The sequence below is a fragment of the Leguminivora glycinivorella genome, chromosome Z (genome assembly GCF_023078275.1).
Source record: "Leguminivora glycinivorella isolate SPB_JAAS2020 chromosome Z, LegGlyc_1.1, whole genome shotgun sequence".
In the NCBI taxonomy this organism is placed as follows: domain Eukaryota; kingdom Metazoa; phylum Arthropoda; class Insecta; order Lepidoptera; family Tortricidae; genus Leguminivora; species Leguminivora glycinivorella.
In genome coordinates this window covers 15,988,825-16,014,089 of record NC_062998.1, presented here as the reverse complement: position 1 = coordinate 16,014,089, position 25,265 = coordinate 15,988,825, and the positions used below count along the sequence as shown (strand labels likewise).

Sequence of the window (25,265 nt, the reverse complement as noted above, 5' to 3'; positions counted from 1 at the left end):
TCGGTTAAAAAGTAGCCTATGTCTCCATCCCTTCAACAAGCCTTCAACTATCCTCACTTAAAAAATCACGTCAATTCGTCGCTCCGTTTTGCCGTGAAAGACGGACAAACAAACAGACACACACACTTTCCCATTTATAATATTAGTATGGATATAGACGAACTCCACTGCATACCGGGTAGTACCTTTACCTCACCTCATCGAATACTTAATGCAAGCTGACCCGTATTTTAAAATTTTCATTTTCTTTATTATTTATATCTCGTTTCGTAATATATTTATATAACAAACTATATATTTTTATCGGTTGTCTATTGTTTGCCCGACAGTCATTTAACATAATATTCATTTGCCCGAATCTAACTTGCCTGAATTTCATTTGCCCGAATGATTTGTTTACCATAAAAATCATATGACATACTCGTTGTTTATCCGAATATTACCTTCCATAATCATACAATGCCATACTATTTATTAGCCATATTATTAAGTGCAATAATATGGTTTCATAGAATATTCAAACGCCATAAGCAATTATTGCCATATTAATTGTTGCCCATATTATTACCTAACCTAACCTACTTTCTGATAGCAGTTTCATTTTCCAGGGGTCACAGTTCTAACCTAACCTAACCTACTTTTCCAGCAGTTTCATTCTCCAGGGGTCACAGTTCTAACCTAACCTAACCTACTTTCTGATAGCAGTTTCATTTTCCAGGGGTCGCAGTTCTAACCTAACCTAACCTACTGTCTGATAGTATTTTCATTTTCCGGGGGTCACAGTTCTAACCTAACCTAACCTACTTTTCAAGCAGTTTCCTTTTCCAGAGGTTCACAGTTCTAACCTAATCTAACCTACTTTCTGATAGCAGTTTCATTTTCCAGGGGTCACAGTTCTAACCTAACCTAACCTACTTTCTGATAGCAGTTTCATTCTCTAGTCCTTCTAGTACCTATTATAGTAGTTTTCGATTCTGCCAAAGCACATTATGGAAATTGACTTTTCTGGACGCTAATTTGTATGACAAATGATGGTATGGAATGTGGTAATTACGGATTTCGATGATTCTGACAAATGACATTATGGAAACTGACTTTATGGGAAACAAAGTTTCTGGCACTAGATTAATATAGTAAACAATGATTATGGCATAAGATGTTATGAGAAACAATATTATGATTGTTGAATAGGATGGCAAATAAAATTATGGCAAATGAAATTCTGGCAAATGGGGGTATCCCATTTTTATCAACTGCATAAATGTGGCTTTTCATTGATATTTATTGCTTCTAGATATATATTGTGTAGACAGAACAAAATAGGATAATGTTATAAAAAAGTTATCACATTTTTAATATTTTTTGTGATTTATTCTATTTTATGTACATTAATCACTAAAATAGCCATAAAATACAATGTTTACGGCTTTCGTGTGTGAATAGTGATTATACCTGAAATCATTGACAAAATTTATTGAAATGTGCGTTCAAATCACCCTAATCTTGCGATTTAAATTATTTCTTATCACTCGTCCTATAATATATTTCTATAACAAATTATACATTTTCTAAAACTAGATAAATGTAGCTAATATTAAATAATATTTTTTATTTTAAAATAACTATTACAGTTTTTATAAATGCACTTTTTATAAAAACTGTAATAGTTATTAGCTAGTTTAATATCTATAAAAAAATAATCTCGTTTTAAGATTTTCCCATTTTATTTTGTATTTTTGTTCTAAGTACATTTTTTTTGTTCCAACAATGAACTCCTCGTCCCTAATGTATCCGAAAATGATATATCGCATGCCCTATTTTGTATAGTTTTAGAGAAATATGGTTTCAAAGGAAGCGCGGCGGCGCCAGCCTTCCCCCCCTCCTCCCTCGTAAATTAAGGGGGGCTCTCGATGCCTCCCGGTCTTTATCTACTCAGGACCACCCAAGGAACAACTGTGCCAAGTCTCAGTGCTTAATCATTAAATGCAGGGTGTTGTGCTGTGCAATAGCCTCCCAGCTAGTAGTAATAGGGCACCCCCATTGCGGCTACTTCATAAACTCTTGGTACTACTATTTGGTCTCTGTGCCGTCTATGACCACGTCTTTATCGGACTGACCGCAGCCACACGATCGAACGAACCGAATCAGACTCTTGTTTGTGTTTTGAGTTGTGACACTTTGAGTCAAACAGTAGTATAATATATATTCGCACGCCTAGATCTAAACTGTATCAACTCAAAAAAGTCACTTTTTCAAAAACCACAATAAACTAGTTTTGGCGTTTGTATGGGAAACCGAAATCTAATTTTAAGATAACTGGCTCGAAGGCCAGTATCTCAAATGACCAATATCAAAACTTTTGTAATTAGGTAATAATAATAGAAATAAATGATGATTTATAAGTTAATACAGTTTTGCAAGTTAATTTCTGTATTATTTGTGGGTCATTTAGAGTTGAAACTCTTTTGTTGATTTTTTTTAAGTTATTACATCTTATTCATTATAACATAGTACCAAATAGTACTAAATGATTCACAAATAGAGTATTATGTAAAAATTAAAACAATTTTATTACGCTTTATTAGGTTTTATTCCAACAGATTTAGTTTTTTTCTACGAGTATTGGCACTATATGTAGAGATCATTATTATCAAAATCACATTTTACTTATTGATCTTAGTTTCCTTTTACAAATCAAGTGAAACATAAAAGTTAAATCAAAAGGAGAATATTATAAATAGGCATAATCACTGTAACACATTTTTATAATACGATTCATAGTACAGATTAGGAATCGCATTTTTGTCTATTAACGATTTTATATCACCTTTTTTCGCTGCAGTTAACGGTATTTTTTCGGCGTATGCTAATGTTAGGTCAAGCGATTTTAGTGTCAAATCTACTGTCCTCTTCTTTTGTACATAGACTTTTTTAAATTGATCGTAGGTATTATTATCTGTTCCTTTTACTAAGTTTACTAATAATTTCCCACGCCGCTTCATAATTCTAAAACAACAATAAAGTGGGTAGGTAAGTAAATGAAGTAACCATTAAAACAGTATTAACTCAAAAATACATAAAATCAATGGTAACTAGTGTTGATATCTTGCTACCCATATTCCATAACTGTTATGAACGAGAATAATTTGCATTTTATTTTAATAAATACTCAATATGTTTCGTTTTGGATAAGATAAACCTGATTTTCGGAAAATTCAACAAAACAGAAATAACTAAAAAATTATAATTATTTTCATTAAAAGAGAACTAAATCAAAATGTACAACAAAATATTTCTTACCTCGCCACATAAACAGTTTTAACTCGAAATAGAACAATGACTAATTCTGATAATATTTATCAATAGTGGATTAACTCAAAATAATCACTAACAAGTGGCTACTTTTAAATCAACAGGACTGTAACAAGTCGAAATAGCACTGTATTATTGAATTGGTTTACGTCGATCATGCGGAGCAACTGACAATACTGCGGTTTAGACGGTACTGATATCTTATACTATTAAACGAGCAATTCTTGTATATTTATTTATTTATTTATTTATTTATTTATATATACCGACGATCTCGGAAACCGCTCTAACGATTTCGCTGAAATTTGTTATGTGGGGGTTTTCGGGGGTGAAAAATCGATCTAGCGTAGCCTTAGATCCCGGAAAACGCGAATTTTCGAGTTTTCATGAGTTTTTCTTTCGCGTTTGTAAACGTAAAATATGGTCCTTAATTTCGCCGCGCGCGCATCGATTCCGCTTAGCTCAGTCGTACGAGGTCGGTCTAATGTACGCAGATAGATCGTAGGTGTCAGGGTTTCGAATCCCGGCCAGAAATTAAGTTTTTGTTTTTTGGCTTTTTTTTTGTTTTTGTATTTATAAGAGTTTTTTTTAATCTAAAGACGTGATATATTAAAATAGAACCGAGCGAAGCTCGGTCGCCCAGATATTAATTAAAATAAGTCAGCAAAAGGTACTTAAGCGGCTGTCATTCGGCGTGCGGCGAAGATATTGTTGCACCGGTTTTTGTGGCTTACGCGGCATGATTTGTAGAATTCAAATATGCAGCTAACTCAAAAGTGAAGTTTTTTGAGTTAATACTCTTTAGATCTAGGCGTGCGTATGAGCTTTGAGTTGAGTTTGACGTCAAAAATTTCCGCCCATTCCTTGATCTGCCCCGTGCCATGTGCCGATGCCGAGCCGCTGCAGCCCGGCGCTACTCGTCATGTCGCCCGGCGCGCGGCGACAGCCTGAGCCGGTTCTCCTCGCCTGCCGCCCGCCTCCCGCTTCGCTGTTTCATTCCATTCGCCAAATCGCCAGTCAGTGTCAGTTCACCATCGGCGCGCCGCGGCGCCGGTTTGGTTTTTGACGTGTGCTGAGTTTTTGTGTACTTAATCGGAGTGGATACTTAACTCATATTATTAATTCGCCCTTTATGCAATTTACATATACACAACTTCAGTGAATAAGAAATCTCATGTTCTCAATTCAGCAAATTTTCATTGTATCCCGAATAACAACGTTTGTTTTAGCACACTAACTATACGCGAGATGAGGCGAGCAGGAAGTATTTGGGCGTACATTATGCAACTAAGAATTGTAAATTCGGTACGATTAGTAAACAATATTGAGTGATAAATTAATAGTTATAAGTATAGTGAGAGCTTTAAATAAATTACAAACTTTACCAGTGGTGTTTAAAAGTGCCTCAGAAACATGGAATCGAAAGTTGTTATTAACGAAAAGAATCCTCATGACAAAGCTAACATTTTGTCAAAAATATTTTTGACGTAAGTACCTACATTTATCTTTTTCTTACCTTTGTAAAGAGTACTTTTTAAAGTAATTACTTCCTAACCTAAAACAACATTTTCATTACACGATTCTCCTAACGGTTCTATTTATATTTATTTAAATCAGAATTTACAAAGTCTGCAATGAATTAAGTAGGTAAAGTCAGTCCAAGATAACTTGGCAACGATTGCCAGCCTTGCCAGTTAAAATGTTATTGTAAACGTGAAACTTCGATCAAATTATGACGTTTTCTAACCCTTGCAGAGGCGGGTCTATTAAAATAATTCCCAACTTATCTTGATCTGACTAAAATAAAATGGTTACCATTGCACATGCGAAGATTGCGAAGTAAACACTGCATTTTAAACGGAATGAAATTGATTGTTCAAACGTTTCTTTACTTCTGACAGGTTAAACATCGATTCGAATTTAGGACCTCGAGCGTAGTGAGGGATTCAAAAGTCACGAACCCTGAATAAGTAACTCTGGTCACGTCACGAGTACCATATAGAATTTTTCCCCTCAGCAGTGAGAATATGTTAGAAGGAAAAATATACCTAGAAAAGTGTAATCCGTCTTCATCTCTGTACAATAAAGTTTAATTAGGTACATAACTAAAAATGTTGACTTCACTCTTCTGACCAGGCCGATATCGTCCGGCGAAGTGGCGAACTGCTAGGATAGGATCACACAGCGTTTAATATTCCCGTGTACGAGACTATCGAATACTAGAATGGCAGCAAGTGAGGACAATTTCGTCAGGCGAGTAATTTCAATTAATCGAAATATTTTTCATGTTTTACAGCGGTTTCATACTCCGTCTGATCCGAATCCGATCCGAACCCGTGAAACTAGGATCCGTAGTAGCCGTAGAATTATTTGGAATGTAATTTACGCACTTTTTGAGAGCAACCCTAAAACCATAATAAAGTAAGTGCAGGGGGACAATTTCGACTGGCGGGTAATTTCAAGTACCTAATCAAAATATTTTCCATGTTTCACACTATTAACTTGAGTGCCATATGTGTCCCCTCAACACGCGGTCACGTGTTCATACCAGTGGGCACTATTTAATGTAAAAATTGTATAACATAACAGTACCAGCAAGTTCACAACTTGTTTTCAGTACAATTGACTGCTCTATAGCAACCGTTTTTTTTGCAGTTCAGGCGTAAAAAAATATATTTTTGAAACAATTTACATACGTTTAACATATATCTTCTTCAAAGGGGCAATAGCATCTACCTACTACCTAACATTGTGTTTCGTGTAAAGATGTGTCTCGACCTATTTTGTGACTTGTACTTTTATTGGTAAGGCCATATGACCTATCATTTGCCGTTCGATCGATTAGTTGAAATTATCGCCAGTCGAAATTGTCCCCTTGGTCATCTCGACTATTTCGTTTATTTAGATCTTACACGGAATACGAGATTTTTCCCATACACACACTTCATATGAATGATTTTGAAAGTTGCGAAATCATATGTGCAATAAGCAATTAAGCATACTAAGCATTGATAAAAATAATAGTAAGCAATTAGCAAGTGCTAACAGTTACTGAGATTATCCGCAGACGGACATACAGGCATGGCGAAATTATAAGGGTTCCTATTCCTAGTTAACTACGGAACCCTAAAAATGGTAATGAATAAATGAATTCTTATATTTAACTTAATTAACACATACATGTACATATTAATATAATAATGACAACCATGAATGGCCCAACGAATTGTTTTGGCCATATCGTCACTACTTTGAAAAAATCTCGTATCTCACGCTGCTCCTCAAAGTTAAAACGCAGTAAGTCTGTATGCATTCCATACATACTTATTACTTACTACAATTTTCTTTTCATTGACAGACGATGATACAAGTTTTTTTCAAAGTAGTGACGATATGTTATATGTTGTCACAGGTGTTGTCGACGGAGTTAAATAATGTATGTTACAAATTACGATGTATAAATATTTACTCACAAAATAAAACTGAACCCTGATTTGACAAGGTAGTCTGCCTACGCGAGACTTGTATCTGTACTCCACAGAACTTAATTTAGATAGAAGAAACAAATTCATATATTTGTATAGGGGCCGAGCGTGTCAAATTTTGTACTGAAGTTGATTCTTGCCTGTAATTTTAAATATGTCTCAGGCTCTTGATTGTTCATAATTTTTGTGTTGTTGCAATTGAATATCACGTAACGAGGCATTTTTTAAGTTTTAGTTGACTTCAACTTACAAAAATTGACGCCCGAAAGCTGTAAGCTGCGAGTAAAGACGGACAACTCAGTGGATTTCACTGAGTTCATTTGACACGCTAAGTAGATACGTTTGCTTGATCTATGGTATATATGACATCTGTGCTGTACTCTGTAGTATGTACTAGCTCGGTCTCCGCTCAATTAGGTACTAGGTACTGCACTTATTTACAGGTGGTACAGTAGGGTGGTCCAAACATTCTTTTTAAATTTTTCTCTTTCCACGAGCATTTGTGTACTCGAATCGATCTCAAAAGTCTGTATCCAAAATTTCAGCGTGATATAATAAGTGTTTAGGGGTAGCTATAGCTATACTCGCTAATACGCTCGCGGTGCAATATTGGAATCTTTCGCTTGCTCGGGTATCAATATTTTCACGTGCGGTTAAACAACAACTTTGACCCCTGTAAAACAAATAACTATTAACAGATGTTAGATCATTGGCTACCTGGTAATTTGGTAGATTATGATCCGATTGTTGTCAGAACAACAAACACAAGGCAATACCACCCAATATTTAAATAAGTATCTCAAAATCAAGTATAGTCAAGTCATTTGAAAATAAGATGCATTTTCAAATGTCGGACTATACCCTCCGATTATGACAGATAAAAACTGGGAGTAGCCTCTTAATAGCTTTCAATATGAAGAATGAGGTCACGCATGTACTTTCAGTCGCCATCAGATAATATGTATATATCAAAGCGCCCGACCGAGATGCTCACAAATATGAACACGTTTCTATTGTCTTGGCGTTATAGGCGTGTTCAGATATTTTTGAGTACCTCGGACGGCTCGGACGCTCTTGTATATCTGATGGCGACTGTAGTATACACGGTATGATATGTCATGCTATACCCGTAGTTAGAGTATTTCCCGTAGATTCGGCCTTGAGAAATAAATATAGATAATTGATGAGTTGCGGTCGCCGCTCGAAGACGCTTGGCGCCACATTTTTAACCGTCGCCTCATATCTCAAGAAGGACGGTTATCAAGTCGTCTGTATGTTTTTTTTTTTTTTTTTTTTTTATGTTTGTTCCTCGATATCTCCGTCGTTACTGGACCGATTTTGAAAAATTTTTTTTTGATTGAATGTATATGCATACAGATTGGTCCCATTTTTCTCAGAACCCAGTTCTGATGATGGGATCCTGGAGAAATCGAGGGAACTCCTCAAATCTGAAAGGCATACATATGGTGATTTTTGTGTTTTTAAAGGAACAGCATGCATTTAGGTACGGAACAGTGACATTTGGTGCAGTGGAACTGCTGATGATGGCCAGAACGGATCTCTTCAAATCTGAACGGCACGCTTATAGTGACTTTGGTATTTTTATACGAACAGCATGCACTCGTCCAGAACAGTGACATTTGGTGCAGTGGAATTTCTGATGATGGTCAGAACCGAACTTAAATCTGAACGGCACGACTTATAGGACTTTGCCATTTTTATAAGAACAGCATGCACTTACGTCTAGAACAGTGACATTTGGTACAGTGGAACTGCTGATGATGGTCAGAACCGAACTCCTCAAATCTGAACGGCACGCTTATAGTGACTTTGGTATTTTTATAAGAACAGCATGCACTTACGTCCAGAACAGTGACATTTGGTGCAGTGGAACTGCTGATGATAGTCAGAACCAAACTCCTCAAACCTCAACGGCACACTCATAGTGACTTTGGTATTTTTGTAAGAAAAGCATGCAATTAAGTTCAGAACAGTGACATATTGAGTTTTGAACAGTGACATATTGAGTTTTGAAGTCAAAGTTTGTCAAGCTTCGATTTCTTATAATATAATCGGATTCATGAGGAATTGAGGAAACTCCTCAAACCTTAACGTTATACGTATATTCATTTGTGTTGCCATCTAATAATTAAAGCATTAAAAGCAGTTTTAAAAAATACTTACACATTTCTACATAATCCAACATTCGCAAGTAGCTTTCACCAGAACCCGAAAGGCGACGGTTTTTTTTTCTTAAAAATTATGTTATAATAATAACGAGTCTACAAGATGTTTCAGGATATGTGAGCATTTGCTTCGCGTTGGTGTGGTGAGAAATTTTGCGGTTCTCTCGGTGCCAAAATTTGTTTAACTTTCTTGCCTTGAAACCCTCGCAACGCTTTTGATTCCATATTTTGAACCACTCCAGGATCAATATTGGCACGTGCGGTTAAACAATAACTTCTAGTACAAATTAAATTGCTGTTTTCCTATGACTTTTGAAAAAAAAAACACGAAGACCTAAAAAACGCGTGTAAGTAATCCATAGTGAAATCCTTCCAAACGCGTTGCTTTTTTTAATTTTTGTATTGACCCAAAGCCGTTGAGGAATGCTAGAACTTAGTAGGTATTTTTTTTTGGCAGCCGTGTTATGTTATTTATGATATAAATGAGCTCTACGATTTTTGAAAACTGTTGGCTAAATCCACAGATTTTTCTAAATTAATACACTCCGAGCTCCGTCTAGTAGCATTTAATCCATAGTACTACGTCAAGGTTATAGCTATTGATTAAGCCGCGTGCCTTCACCACAGCAACCCAGTTCATAAACATTATCTTTGAACTCGTATCCAGTGTAATATCTATGAGATCTAAACTATCTACATATTTATACAAATATACATATAACAGCTAATGTACATAATATAGTTCAAATTACATAATATATGCTACATACATATTCTGCCCTCTTAAGGCTGCTTTCAAAAAAAACGTCAAAAGAATGTAAAATTGATAGTTTTAGTCGGTGAAATACTATACTTTCTGTTATCCAATAGATTTATTTAATTCAAGTTCCAGTTAGAGCATCTTATTATCTTGATTTTTATAAGACTGGATTTTTGAAAACTAACTCACTAAATTAATTATGAATTTTTCTCTAATGCACGTTTAGAAAAACGCACGTATAGAGCTGAATCAGTCGATCTTATTTGTAAAATTTGGACAATTTTGAATATTAAAACGGGTAAATTTATAATTCGTATATCCTGTACCACAATCATTTCAGACTAGATTTTTATTTTAAGTTTTTGAAAAAGAGTAAACTAGCCTAAGGCGAATTCAATTTTTTTCAGAAATTACCTAAAATTAAGTGACAATTTCTTTGAAAATCTACATCACATCGAAGTAAGTTTTGCACTAAATTAATCTGCAACGTTTACTTAAATTGCTGTTATGCCTTAGTGATTATAAATTGCTATTATTGATTTTTGCCAATTTTTTGAAAACGAGCCTTCACCGGTACAATTATTACCACTTTTGGACATTTTCTCATATTTTGTTAGACCAAGTAGAAAAAGTCCTATAATGTGATATATATTTATAAACTACTCGCAAAGCCCTTTAATTTGATACCACACACGGTATGATCGAGCGCTCGGTTGCGATTTCACTATTTTTAACACGAAAGCCCTCTTAAGCCGAAAAGCGCTATCTCAAACAAAAATCCATAGCTAACTTATACTTAAGTGTCTATAACTGACAGTTCCATTTTCAAAATCATTTGGTTTTGAGATAGCGCCACTCGGCTTAGCAGGGCACAATAATTGTGCGTCTTTGAAACATTTGCGATGTACTTTTAAAGTCTAGTTACGTATAGTTACCTACAAGTTGCAAATGCGATAGATTTAATTGAAATTCGACTCTGCCTATAAATATGTATAGATAAAGCCTGACCAGAAATATATGACTACGCGCCATGTTGCGGAATTTCATTACATTACTATTTTAGAATAGAATGGAATAGAAAACATTTATTTGGTGAAAATATCATTATCGTTTTCCGTGATCATGATGCATGCAACTGCGTCGAAATATCGGGAGCTCGACAAAAATCAAAAAGGTAATCACGGTCTATATCCCGGTCAATACAGCGTGTGTATTCCATACGGGCGAATATTTGAATAACGATTAGTATTGGACCTAAGGAGCCTAACTACATGGTTTTTTTATTGAATAGATGAGATTTTTTTTTTCATACATAATAATTCAGCACGCAATGTATTACGTCCACATCAATTAGCGTACCTACATAAACGTCATTACGACATGACGTTTATGTCATGTCAAGTTAATATGGACGGCGTACATTGCTGCTTGGTCAGATTTAAAAAAATAATTACTCTTAATTAATAACACTTTTTAATAAAATGATTATCCTATATGGTTCGTATGATTAGATACTATAACTGGATACATTATTCGCCCGTATGGAATCCACACGCTGTATAAGTCTAATGAAAATATACAAGTAAAAAACAATGGCCTTAATCTATAACATCTTAACCTACATTATACCTACCTATTTTCTTCATACTATACAGTGTGCGTAGCCGAATACACAAACGCTCACGATAATATCTCTTTCGTAGCTATCTATCTCTATCGCTCTTGCGTATTGGTGCGACAGAGCCAGACTACCTTTCTGCGGCGTTTCAGTGGCGTTTCGCGTCGCAGAAAGGCCATTCGGCTACGGGGCGGGGCCTGAACAGTCACCGCGTAACATCAGAATAACAGTTCCCCCTAGACAATAGTCATATATTTCTGGTCAGGGTTTACTACTTATAATTTGACCTTGAATATAGTCAAATTACCTGCTTTAAAATTGATAAAATGGGTGAATTTAGTAATGAAGATGATTTACCACATATGGAACTATTGGAAGCAGTGATAAACGCATTTTTTTCGTTGTAGTTTCCTCGCTATAGTGAGGGGAAAAGTTTTGTGTTACACACGGGTGCAAATGTATTTTACTTCTCGTGTATTAAAAAACTCGCTAAGTTCAGGATCCTATTCTCGACCCACTCGCTTCGCTCGTGGTTCAACTATAGAATCCTTTCACTTGCTCGTTTTTCAATTCCACACTCGGCGTTAAAATACAAATTTGCCCCCTTGTATAACAAATAACTAATGTCGTCACTCGTCAGTCAAACGATAGACGTTGTGAATTATACCGGTCGGTCCTAACCAACCTTATGTAGATAACGTTGTTACTACTGTTAATAGTTTACTATACTTGTGTTCTCGTTCTTCCACAGATGGAGCTTCGGTTTGTTCCGTAAAAGCTGCAAACAGGGTATCACAGTAGACCAACTATGGCAAGCACGCAACAGGGACCACTCGGGCCGGCTAGGGGACCAACTTGAGCAAGCCTGGCAAAAGGAGCTTGAAAATGCTAACCGAAATGGCTCCAAGCCGTCATTGTCCAAGGCTATCATACGAACCTTCTGGTTCGAGTATATGCTCTGTGGTTTATTAGTAGGAATACTCTTCATAGTTTTATGGTATGTTTTACTATAATCTTACACACTGTTATCTTAAGTATGTATTCAATTGACTGAGAAGCCGCTTACGTGTTAGGTTATGTTGCAGTTGACTTGCATAGCGATTTATTTCAAATTGCATTCACTGCAGAAACTTTACATGTGCGTTCCAATTTTCGATAGAAATATCTTGTACTTGTAGTTTCCCAGTAAAATGGTTGTGAGACTTGTGAGTGCTGTGGCCTAAAGGCAGATAAAAATAATAAAGTTTTATCCTATAAGTATTTATGATTATCTATATCTAATCACTTTTAAGCAAAGAGTGGGAGAACCTATATTACACGCCACCAACGCTATTATCGTCGAATTTCCACTTTTCCGCACTTGTATCGTAATATTCGTTATAGACTATTTCAGTAGGTACACTATAGGTGCATAATGGTGCTTTATTTCCGCATTCGCTCGTACCCAGGGCCGGATTAAGGGTAGAGCGAGTGGAGCGGCCGCTCTAGGCGCCACATGGTAAGGGGGCGCCAAAATCGAGAATATGGAAAAATCCATACAAAAAAATTATACGTTGCGTGGGCGCGCACATATCACAAAATGGCGAGAGGAGTCGGGAATGAATCCACTATTGAAAATCAGATTAAGTGGAAAGTTGCACCACATTGCCAACATATAATATACCAACATTCATAAGGGCGCTGTTGCTAGGGCGCCGTAAAAGGAGGATTCTAGCCCTTGACGAACCACATTGTTGTGCGGCGAAAGACAGTTACGTCGCTATCCAAATGCAAAAATATGAGTACCCGATAGTCCAAAGCGGAGTTCCTCATAAAGCCAAAGGCGCAAAACGTTTCAGAGAGGCGCAATTTTTTGAGTCACAGCAGATGGCAAGCGAACTTCAAAGCACTAAGATCACTTAGTGGCAAAATAACGAAATGGGCATCTCGACGGTGACGATCGAGTCCACAGTTAATTTCTTAAGGCTGCTTTCAAAACAAACCTCAAAATAATGTAAAATTGATAGTTTTAGTCGGTGAAATACTACACTTTCCGTTATCCAATAGATTTATTTAATTCAAATTTCAGTTAGAGCATCTTATTATCTTGATTTTTATAAGACTGGATTTTTGAAAACCAAGTCACTAAATTAATTATGAATTTTTCTCTAATGCACGTTTAGAAAAACTCACGTATAGAGCTGAGTTAGTCGATCTTACTAAAACAGATAAATTTATAATTCGTATACCCTGTACTACAAACTTCTCAGACTACATTTTTATTATAAGGTTTTAAGAAAGAGTAAACGAGGCTAAGACGAATTCAATTTTTTTCAGAAATTACCTAAAATTAAGTGACAATTTCTTTGAAAATCTACATCACATCGAAATAACTTTTGTAGTTAATTAATCTGCAACGTTTACTTAAATTACTGTTATGCCTTAGTGATTATAAATTGCTATTATTTATTTTTGGCAATTTTTTGAAAACGAGCCTTCACCGGTACAATTATTACCACTTTTGGACATTTTCTCATATTTTGTTAGACCAAGTAGAAAAAGTCCTATAATGTGATGTATACCTATTTGTAAACAACTCGCAAAGCCCTTTAATTTGATACCACACACGGTATGATCAAGCGCTCGGTTGCGATTTCACTGTTTTTCACAGGAAAGCCCTCTTAATGAATTTTTAGTATTATAAAAATAATAGTGATTTCGAAATATAAGGCCTAAAAGTCGGGAACATAGGCGCCCTGTGAAGTCAAAATACCCCGAAATATGTCAAAGACCGCACCTCTGCAGAACATAAAAGCTTGAAAGTTCGCGGATTCCCCGCTGGCGGGTTGAGTCTTAATAAATCGAGTAAAAAAAAAAGGGGCTCGCTTCGCTCGCGCTTCCTACTTATATGTTCTGTTTTAGTTACTTAGGAAAAAATACGAATCTGCTTTCCTGACTTAGCCACTATAGTGCTCCATTTTGTTTGTTATTTTTATTGTATTTACATGATATCCACGTTCAGCCACACGTAACTATACTAGGGTGCGACTATGAAAGTTCAATCATTTGTCCCTTTCGTACTTTGTATCTGTTATGATGAAATCCATAAATTCTATATTACGTTAATCTGAAAATTACGGCATTACTATGAAAAAATTTTCGCGCTCGCTACGCTCGCGATTTATTTTGCTACGTAGTGAAACCCAAGGGGCGCCGAAACTCAAACTCGCTCTACCCTGATCGAGTGCACGGGCCGGCGCTGCTCGTACCTATATACTCTTACATAGTACATACATTTGTGGTCATGTCGAATGTATTGTTTCATGCATGAGAACAACATTTGGTTATATGAGGGATACCTGTATCGACATACAGTCTAGGGATGTCACGAATGTCGCATTTGTCACATTCGCGAACGCGAATGCGAATGCGAATATTCAGAATGCGAATGTGCGAATGCGAATGGGAATGCGAATATCGCTGAATTTCATAAAAAACCAAAATAAAAACCAAGCAATCACCAACAACCCGCTAGGTAAAAAATTTTAAATGCTTACTATTGGTCAAACTGCCGAGTACGAAGTAGTACGAACTTCACGCCGTACGAATGTGACCTATCTACGCATGCGCGAGTCGACAGTCGACAAGTAGCAATTGGAGCGGCCGGCGCGGGCGAGGAACAGGCTGTGGCTTGCACATATTCGCATTCGCAAAACATTCGCATCGTTTGAAGCGAATGCGAATGTCAATGCAAATGTTTAAAAGAATGCGAATGCGAATGCAAATATTCGTAACATCCCTAATACAGTCATAACTGTCCAGATTTTCTATGTTATTGCTTAATCTGTCACACACATGCATATTTTCATTCACTCATTCGTTCCACTCGTGCCGGCTCTTTTGAATCGACGTACGAACTTGCATGCCGCAGATGCCGCATTAATATGTACTTGAAATACATGTACAGTCAGCCAAAAAGTGGTTTTCCACCTTATGTGTTTGAAATAGAGTCGAAAAGTGATAAACCACTCCTTGGCTGACTGTACCTAATGATCTTAGAGCGTTCTAAGCAATAAAATTCTTACATTTTATAATTTTGGGTACGTTTCATAATCTTAGATCATAATGTTCACCACAACGAAGATTTAGGGTTCTGTAGCCAAAATGCCACAAGCAGCATTTTGCAGGTTTCCATCCATTCATTTGTCTGTATGTCCGTATGTCACAGCCATTTTACAAGAATTACATCCTTTATAAATTAATTAACATTGTTATTCTGAATTACTATTGTTGTGTCCGACAATTAATAAGATTATTTCTTGTTTCAGGCCATTGATACCGTATACTTTAGCGCTATTTATAAATTATTTTTCTGGTGAATCTACTCCTGAAGCGTATAGAAACGCTCATATATACAACTTTTTGATGAATTTCTGTAGCATAGTGACGGCATTGATGTTGAACCATCTGCAATTGAGTCAAGGAGCTGTTGGCATGCGAATAAGAATAGCTTGTTGTTCGTTATTATATCGAAAGGTAATTTTAAATACCATGAATTGATTATTTACTAATTTACGATTGGGCGATGATTACATTTGTCATCTGACTCTTCATTTTACGTAGTTAGTGTAATCCAAAGATGGGCTCTGTTGTCCATTCCATATAAATGTGTAATAGGCTAGATATTGAAAGGAGAGTGAATGCTGGGAATAGAGTGAATGGAGCACTAAACGCTTTTATGGGCAGCCAGAAAGTGTCGCAAAAAGCACGCCTGGCGGTGCATAGAGGTGTTTTAGTGCCTATTACACTTATGTATGGTAGTGAAAGTTGGGTGTGGGAGAAAAGACATCAAAGTCAAGTGAATGCCGTGGAAATGAGAGCGTTAAGAAGCATGGCTGGTGTGAAGTTGAGTGATAGGATCAGAAATAGCGTGATAAGAGAGAAGTGTGGAGTGGATGTAGATGTGGTGACAAAGATTGAGATGGGTATGTTAAGGTGGTTCGGGCATGTAGAGAGGATGGATGAGAGGAGAGTAACGAAGAAAGTATATGAAAAAAGAGTGGAAGGGTCAGTTGGAAGTGGAAGACCTAGGCGAACTTTTCTTGTTCAAATCGGGGAAATATTGCAAAAAGGCCAGGTCAGAAGTACTCGAAACCGACGAGCGTGTATGAGAAAGTGATTTGTCAGGATCGTAGTAAATGGAAATCCGTGATCTCTGCCTACCCCTCTGGGAAACAGCCGTGATTGTATGTATGTATGTATGTAATAGGCTACTTTCCTCCTAGACAAATCAGCTTCTTTTTAAATAAATAAGTAAATAAATTCTTTATTTGCAAAAAATATGGTACAACAAGGTGACAATGGTAAGGTACAGTCCAGTCCTGTACAGTGACATATTTTGCTGCCCAGGCATGCAAAATGTGGTCTTAATCTAAAATACATTACATGTATAAGCTGCCTAGGCATGCAAAATGTGGTCTTAATCTAAAATACATTACATGTATAAGTGGACAAGAAATAGGTTGGGTAGGTACTTAAAACTATAACTATACTAACATTGTTACTATAATTAAACTTGTAGAAACTCATTAATAGAGTAAAACACTTGTTTTTTCAGCCATAAGGACTGTCAAAGCGATTTTGAACGACTTGATAATATGAAATTAATATGAAATCGAATTGAGTGACGATGACGTCACGGTTAACTGATTTACTTTATATATTTCTATCTGATTTATAAAATATAAATTCGAGTTAAAAATAACTCTTGTACCTGTTTTTAACCGCCTTCCAAATGTCAAGGGAAGGGGTTCTCAATTCGTCTGTATTTTTTTTTTTTTAATGTTTGTTCCTCGATATTTCCGTCGTTACTGGACCGATTTTGAAAATTTTGTTTTTGATTGAATGTATATGCATACAGATTGGTCCCATTTTTCTCAGAACCCAGTTCTGGTGGTGGGATCCTGGAGAAATCGAGGAACTCACCTCCGTGAAGTTGACCGCCCCATATCGAGTGCCCGCAAATTACATATCTATATCGTTAGTTCATCGTTAGTTCACGTTAGTTCAGTATGTGAAATCGTTAGGATCCGATAACAACATCACTTTTTTTAAAAAACAAAATGGAGGGAGCCAACTTCACGCTACCGCCCCAAAACTGATTTTACGGTTTTTGTCAATTGGAATCGAAAGATAATCGTTAATAGACGTTAGTTCAGTATATAAAATCGTTAGGATCCGATTAGAAGTTTTTTTTTTAAATGAAGTGGGGCGGCCAACTTCACGCTACCGCCCCAAACTCGATTTTACGATTTCTGTCAATTGAATTCGAAAGATAATCGTTAGTAGACGTTAGTTCAGTATATAAAATCGTTAGGATCCGATTAGAAGTATTTTTTTTTTTTAAATGAAGTGGGGCGGCCAACTTCACGCTACCGCCCCAAACTCGATTTTACGATTTCTGTCAATTGAATTCGAAAGATAATCGTTAGTAGACGTTAGTTCAGTATATAAAATCGTTAGGATCCGATTAGAAGTATTTTTTTTTTTATGAAGTGGGGCGGCCAACTTCAGGCTACACCGCCCCAAACTCGATTTTACTATTTCTGTCAATTAGAATCGAAAGATGATCGTTAGTAGACGTTAGTTCAGTATATAAAATCGTTAGGATCCGATTAGAAGTATTTTTTTTTTTTATGAAGTGGGGCGGCCAACTTCAGGCTACACCGCCCCAAACTCGATTTTACTATTTCTGTCAATTAGAATCGAAAGATGATCGTTAGTTGACGTTAGTTCAGTATATAAAATCGTTAGGATCCTAAGTGCAACACCACTACGCATTATTCATTTTAATATTATTCATTTTAAACCCAAAACATAGGTTGCAGCAGTAAACTGTTTTTATGGCTTCTATCGTGCAAAATCGATATGGATTCGTTAGTTCATCGTTAGTTCACGACGTTTAGTATGTGAAATCATTACGATACAATAAAAACATAAATTTTTCACTCATAGAAGATTCGCCATAAAAAAATAAAACTTAAAAATTTTAAAAACTCAACTTATGGTCCTATGTCGAAGGCCGAAAAATTACTTAGGATCGGATCCTTACGATGCCACTTTGTGAATACGTTCAAAAGACGTTGCTCAATCAAGATACACAGGTCACTTGCGGGCACTCGTAGAAGATTCGCCATAAAAGCATAAAACTTGAAAATTTTGAAAACTCAAGTTATGGTCCTATGTCGAAGGCCGAAAAAAATACTTGGGATCGGATCCTTACGATGCCACTTTGTGAGTACGTTCAAAAGACATTGCTCAATCATAATACATAGGTCATTGGCGGGCACTCGTAGAAGATTCACCATAAAAAAATAAAACTAAAAAAATTTAAGAACTCAACTTATGGTCCTATGTCGAAGGCCGAAAAAAATACTTGGGATCGGATCCTTACGATGCCACTTTGTGAACACCTTCAGAAGACGTTGCTCAATCATAATACACATGTCGTTTGCGGGCACTCGCTGAAGATTCGCCATAAAAAATAAAAATTAAAAAATTGAAAAACTCAACTTATGGTCCTATGTCGAAGGCCGAAAAAAATACTTGGGATCGGATCCTTACGATCTCACTTTGTGAATACCTTCAGAAGACGTTGCTGAATCAAGATACATAGGTCATTTGCAGGCACTCGCAGAAGATTCACCATAAAATAATAAAACTTGAAATTTTTAAAAACTCAACTTATGGTCCTATGTCGAAGGCCGAAAAAAATACTTGGGATCGGATCCTTACGCTGCCACTTTGTGATTACCTTCAGAAGATATTGCTTAATCATAATACCTAGGTTATTTGCGGGCACTCGTAGTAGATTCGCCATAAAAATATACAACTTGAAAATTTTAAAAACTCAACTTATGGTCCTATGTCGAAGGCCGAAAAAAATACTTGGGATCGGATCCTTACGATACCACTTTGTGAATACCTTCAGAAGACGTTGCTGAATCAAGATACATAGGTCATTTGCGGGCACTCGCAGAAGATTCACCATAAAATAATAAAACATGAAATTTTTAAAAACTCAACTTATGGTCCTATGTCGAAGGCCGAAAAATATACTTGGGATCGGATCCTTACGATGCCACTTTGTGAATACCTTCAGAAGACGTTGCTCAATCATAATACACATGTCGTTTGCGGGCACTCGCTGAAGATTCGCCATAAAAAAATAAAACTTAAAAAATTGAAAAACTCAACTTATGGTCCTATGTCGAAGGCCGAAAAAAATACTTGGGATCGGATCCTTACGATGCCACTTTGTGAATACCTTCAGAAGACGTTGCTCAATCAAGATACACAGGTCATTTGCGGGCACTCGTAGTAGATTCGCCATAAAAAAATACAACTTGAAAATTTTAAAAACTCAAATTATGGTCCTATGTCGAAGGCCGAAAAAAATACTTGGGATCGGATCCTTACGATCCCACTTTGTGAATACCTTCAGAAGACGTTGCTCAATCAAGATACTCAGGTCATTTGCGGGCACTCGCAGAAGATTCACCATAAAATAATAAAACTTGAAATTTTTAAAAACTCAACTTATGGTCCTATGTCGAAGGCCGAAAAAAATACTTGGGATGGGATCCTTACGATGCCACTTTGTGAAAACCTTCAGAAGACGTTGCTCAATCAAGATACTCAGGTCATTTGCGGGCACTCGTAGTAGATTCACCATAAAAAAATACAACTTGAAAATTTTAAAAACTCAAATTATGGTCCTTTGTCGAAGGCCGAAAAAAATACTTGGGATCGGATCCTTACGATCCCACTTTGTGGATACCTTCAGAAGACGTTGCTCAATCAAGATACTCAGGTCATTTGCGGGCACTCGCAGAAGATTCACCACAAAATAATAAAACTTGAAATTTTTAAAAACTCAACTTATGGTCCTATGTCGAAGGCCGAAAAAAATACTTGGGATCGGATCCTTACGATGCCACTTTGTGAATACCTTCAGAAGACGTTGCTGAATCAAGATACTCAGGTCATTTGCGGGCACTCGTAGTAGATTCGCCATAAAAAAATACAACTTGAAAATTTTAAAAACTCAACTTATGGTCCTATGTCGAAGGCCGAAAAAATACTTAGGATCGGATCCTTACGATCCCACTTTGTGAATACCTTCAAAAGACGTTGCTGAATCGAGATACATAGGTCATTTGCGGGCACTCGCAGAAGATTCACCAAAAAATAATAAAACTTGAAATTTTAAAAACTCAACTTATGGTCCTTTGTCGAAGGCCGAAAAAATACTTGGGATCGGATCCTTACGATCCCACTTTGTGAATACCTTCAGAAGACGTTGCTCAATCAAGATACTCAGGTCATTTGCGGGCACTCGCAGAAGATTCACCATAAAATAATAAAACTTGAAATTTTTAAAAACTCAACTTATGGTCCTATGTCGAAGGCCGAAAAAAATACTTGGGATCGGATCCTTACGATGCCACTTTGTGAATACCTTCAGAAGACGTTGCTCAATCAAGATACTCAGGTCATTTGCGGGCACTCGTAGTAGATTCGCCATAAAAAAATACAACTTGAAAATTTTAAAAACTGAACTTATGGTCCTATGTCGAAGGCCGAAAAAAATACTTGGGATCGGATCCTTACGATGCCACTTTGTGAATACCTTCAAAAGACGTTGCTCAATCAAGATACTCAGGTCATTTGCGGGCACTCGTAGTAGATTCGCCATAAAAAAATAAAATTTAAAAAATTGAAAAACTCAACTTATGGTCCTATGTCGAAGGCCGAAAAAAATACTTGGGATCGGATCCTTACGATGCCACTTTGTGAATACCTTCAGAAGACGTTGCTCAATCAAGATACTCAGGTCATTTGCGGGCACTCGTAGTAGATTCGCCATAAAAAAATACAACTTGAAAATTTTAAAAACTCAACTTATGGTCCTATGTCGAAGGCCGAAAAAAATACTTGGGATCGGATCCTTACGATCTCAATTTGTAAATACCTTCAGAAGACGTTGCTGAATCAAGATACATAGGTCATTTGCGGGCACTCGCAGAAGATTCACCATAAAATAATAAAACTTGAAATTTTTAAAAACTCAACTTATGGTCCTATGTCGAAGGCCGAAAAAAATACTTGGGATCGGATCCTTACGCTACCACTTTGTGATTACCTTCAGAAGATATTGCTTAATCATAATACCTAGGTTATTTGCGGGCACTCGTAGTAGATTCGCCATAAAAATATACAACTTGAAAATTTTAAAAACTCAACTTATGGTCCTATGTCGAAGGCCGAAAAAAATACTTGGGATCGGATCCTTACGATACCACTTTGTGAATACCTTCAGAAGACGTTGCTGAATCAAGATACATAGGTCATTTGCGGGCACTCGCAGAAGATTCACCATAAAATAATAAAACATGAAATTTTTAAAAACTCAACTTATGGTCCTATGTCGAAGGCCGAAAAAAATACTTGGGATCGGATCCTTACGATGCCACTTTGTGAATACCTTCAGAAGACGTTGCTCAATCATAATACACATGTCGTTTGCGGGCACTCGCTGAAGATTCGCCATAAAAATATAAAACTTAAAAAATTGAAAAACTCAACTTATGGTCCTATGTCGAAGGCCGAAAAAAATACTTGGGATCGGATCCTTACGATGCCACTTTGTGAATACCTTCAGAAGACGTTGCTCAATCAAGATACACAGGTCATTTGCGGGCATTCGTAGTAGATTCGCCATAAAAAAATACAACTTGAAAATTTTAAAAACTCAACTTATGGTCCTATGTCGAAGGCCGAAAAAAATACTAGGGATCGGATCCTTACGATCCCACTTTGTGAATACCTTCAGAAGACGTTGCTGAATCAAGATACATAGGTCATTTGCGGGCACTCGCAGAAGATTCACCATAAAATAATAAAACTTGAAATTTTTAAAAACTTAACTTATGGTCCTATGTCGAAGGCCGAAACAAAATACTTGGGATCGGATCCTTACGATGCCACTTTGTGAATACCTTCAAAAGACGTTGCTGAATCGAGATACATAGGTCATTTGCGGGCACTCGTAGTAGATTCGCCATAAAAAAATACAACTTGAAAATTTTAAAAACTCAAATTATGGTCCTATGTCGAAGGCCGAAAAAAATACTTGGGATCGGATCCTTACGATCCCACTTTGTGAATACCTTCAGAAGACGTTGCTCAATCAAGATACTCAGGTCATTTGCGGGCACTCGCAGAAGATTCACCATAAAATAATAAAACTTGAAATTTTTATAAACTCAACTTATGGTCCTATGTCGAAGGCCGAAAAAAATACTTAGGATCGGATCCTTACGATGCCACTTTGTGAATACCTTCAGAAGACGTTGCTCAATCAAGATACTCAGGTCATTTGCGGGCACTCGTAGTAGATTCGCCATAAAAAATACAACTTGAAAATTTTAAAAACTCAAATTATGGTCCTTTGTCGAAGGCCGAAAAAAATACTTGGGATCGGATCCTTACGATCCCACTTTGTGAATACCTTCAGAAGACGTTGCTCAATCAAGATACTCAGGTCATTTGCGGGCACTCGCAGAAGATTCACCACAAAATAATAAAACTTGAAATTTTTAAAAACTCAACTTATGGTCCTATGTCGAAGGCCGAAAAAAATACTTGGGATCGGATCCTTACGATGCCACTTTGTGAATACCTTCAGAAGACGTTGCTGAATCAAGATACTCAGGTCATTTGCGGGCACTCGTAGTAGATTCGCCATAAAAAAATACAACTTGAAAATTTTAAAAACTCAACTTATGGTCCTATGTCGAAGGCCGAAAAAAATACTTAGGATCGGATCCTTACGATCCCACTTTGTGAATACCTTCAAAAGACGTTGCTGAATCGAGATACATAGGTCATTTGCGGGCACTCGCAGAAGATTCACCATAAAATAATAAAACTTGAAATTTTAAAAACTCAACTTATGGTCCTTTGTCGAAGGCCGAAAAAAATACTTGGGATCGGATTCTTACGATGCCACTTTGTGAATACCTTCAGAAGACGTTGCTCAATCAAGATACTCAGGTCATTTGCGGGCACTCGGAGTAGATTCGCCATAAAAAAATACAACTTGAAAATTTTAAAAACTCAAATTATGGTCCTTTGTCGAAGGCCGAAAAAAATACTTGGGATCGGATCCTTACGATCCCACTTTGTGAATACCTTCAGAAGACGTTGCTCAATCAAGATACTCAGGTCATTTGCGGGCACTCGCAGAAGATTCACCACAAAATAATAAAACTTGAAATTTTTAAAAACTCAACTTATGGTCCTATGTCGAAGGCAGAAAAAAATACTTGGGATCGGATCCTTACGATGCCACTTTGTGAATACCTTCAGAAGACGTTGCTGAATCAAGATACTCAGGTCATTTGCGGGCACTCGTAGTAGATTCGCCATAAAAAAATACAACTTGAAAATTTTAAAAACTCAACTTATGGTCCTATGTCGAAGGCCGAAAAAAATACTTAGGATCGGATCCTTACGATCCCACTTTGTGAATACCTTCAAAACACGTTGCTGAATTGAGATACGTAGGTCATTTGCGGGCACTCGCAGAAGATTCACCATAAAATAATAAAACTTGAAATTTTAAAAACTCAACTTATGGTCCTTTGTCGAAGGCCGAAAAAAATACTTGGGATCGGATCCTTACGATCCCACTTTGTGAATACCTTCAGAAGACGTTGCTCAATCAAGATACTCAGGTCATTTGCGGGCACTCGCAGAAGATTCACCATAAAATAATAAAACTTGAAATTTTTAAAAACTCAACTTATGGTCCTATGTCGAAGGCCGAAAAAAATACTTGGGATCGGATCCTTACGATGCCACTTTGTGAATACCTTCAGAAGACGTTGCTCAATCAAGATACTCAGGTCATTTGCGGGCACTCGTAGTAGATTCGCCATAAAAAAATACAACTTGAAAATTTTAAAAACTGAACTTATGGTCCTATGTCAAAGGCCGAAAAAAATACTTGGGATCGGATCCTTACGATCCCACTTTGTGAATACCTTCAAAAGACGTTGCTCAATCAAGATACTCAGGTCATTTGCGGGCACTCGTAGTAGATTCGCCATAAAAAAATAAAATTTAAAAAATTGAAAAACTCAACTTATGGTCCTATGTCGAAGGCCGAAAAAAATACTTGGGATCGGATCCTTACGATGCCACTTTGTGAATACCTTCAGAAGACGTTGCTCAATCAAGATACTCAGGTCATTTGCGGGCACTCGTAGTAGATTCGCCATAAAAAAATACAACTTGAAAATTTTAAAAACTCAAATTATGGTCCTATGTCGAAGGCCGAAAAAAATACTTGGGATCGGATCCTTACGATCCCACTTTGTGAATACCTTCAGAAGACGTTGCTCAATCAAGATACTCAGGTCATTTGCGGGCACTCGCAGAAGATTCACCATAAAATAATAAAACTTGAAATTTTTAAAAACTCAACTTATGGTCCTATGTCGAAGGCCGAAAAAAATACTTGGGATCGGATCCTTACGATGCCACTTTGTGAATACCTTCAGAAGACGTTGCTCAATCAAGATACTCAGGTCATTTGCGGGCACTCGTAGTAGATTCGCCATAAAAAAATACAACTTGAAAATTTTAAAAACTCAAATTATGGTCCTTTGTCGAAGGCCGAAAAAAATACTTGGGATCGGATCCTTACGATCCCACTTTGTGAATACCTTCAGAAGACGTTGCTCAATCAAGATACTCCGGTCATTTGCGGGCATTCGCAGAAGATTCACCACAAAATAATAAAACTTGAAATTTTTAAAAACTCAACTTATGGTCCTATGTCGAAGGCCGAAAAAAAT

General features: G+C 36.8%; 1 protein-coding gene across 1 annotated transcript in view; it reads left to right on the top strand.

Annotated features, from left to right (window-relative positions):
• Positions 1–4,328: 4,328 nt before the first annotated feature.
• LOC125241976 (ATP-binding cassette subfamily C member 4-like) overlaps positions 4,329–25,265 on the top strand; it is a 79,170-nt gene continuing 58,233 nt past the window's right edge. Inside the window, exons 1-3 of the mRNA XM_048150696.1 lie at positions 4,329–4,799; positions 12,113–12,358; positions 15,669–15,876. Of these exons, the coding sequence (XP_048006653.1) occupies positions 4,726–4,799; positions 12,113–12,358; positions 15,669–15,876 (528 nt within the window). The 5' untranslated portion in view covers positions 4,329–4,725. The remainder of the gene's footprint in view (positions 4,800–12,112; positions 12,359–15,668; positions 15,877–25,265) is intronic.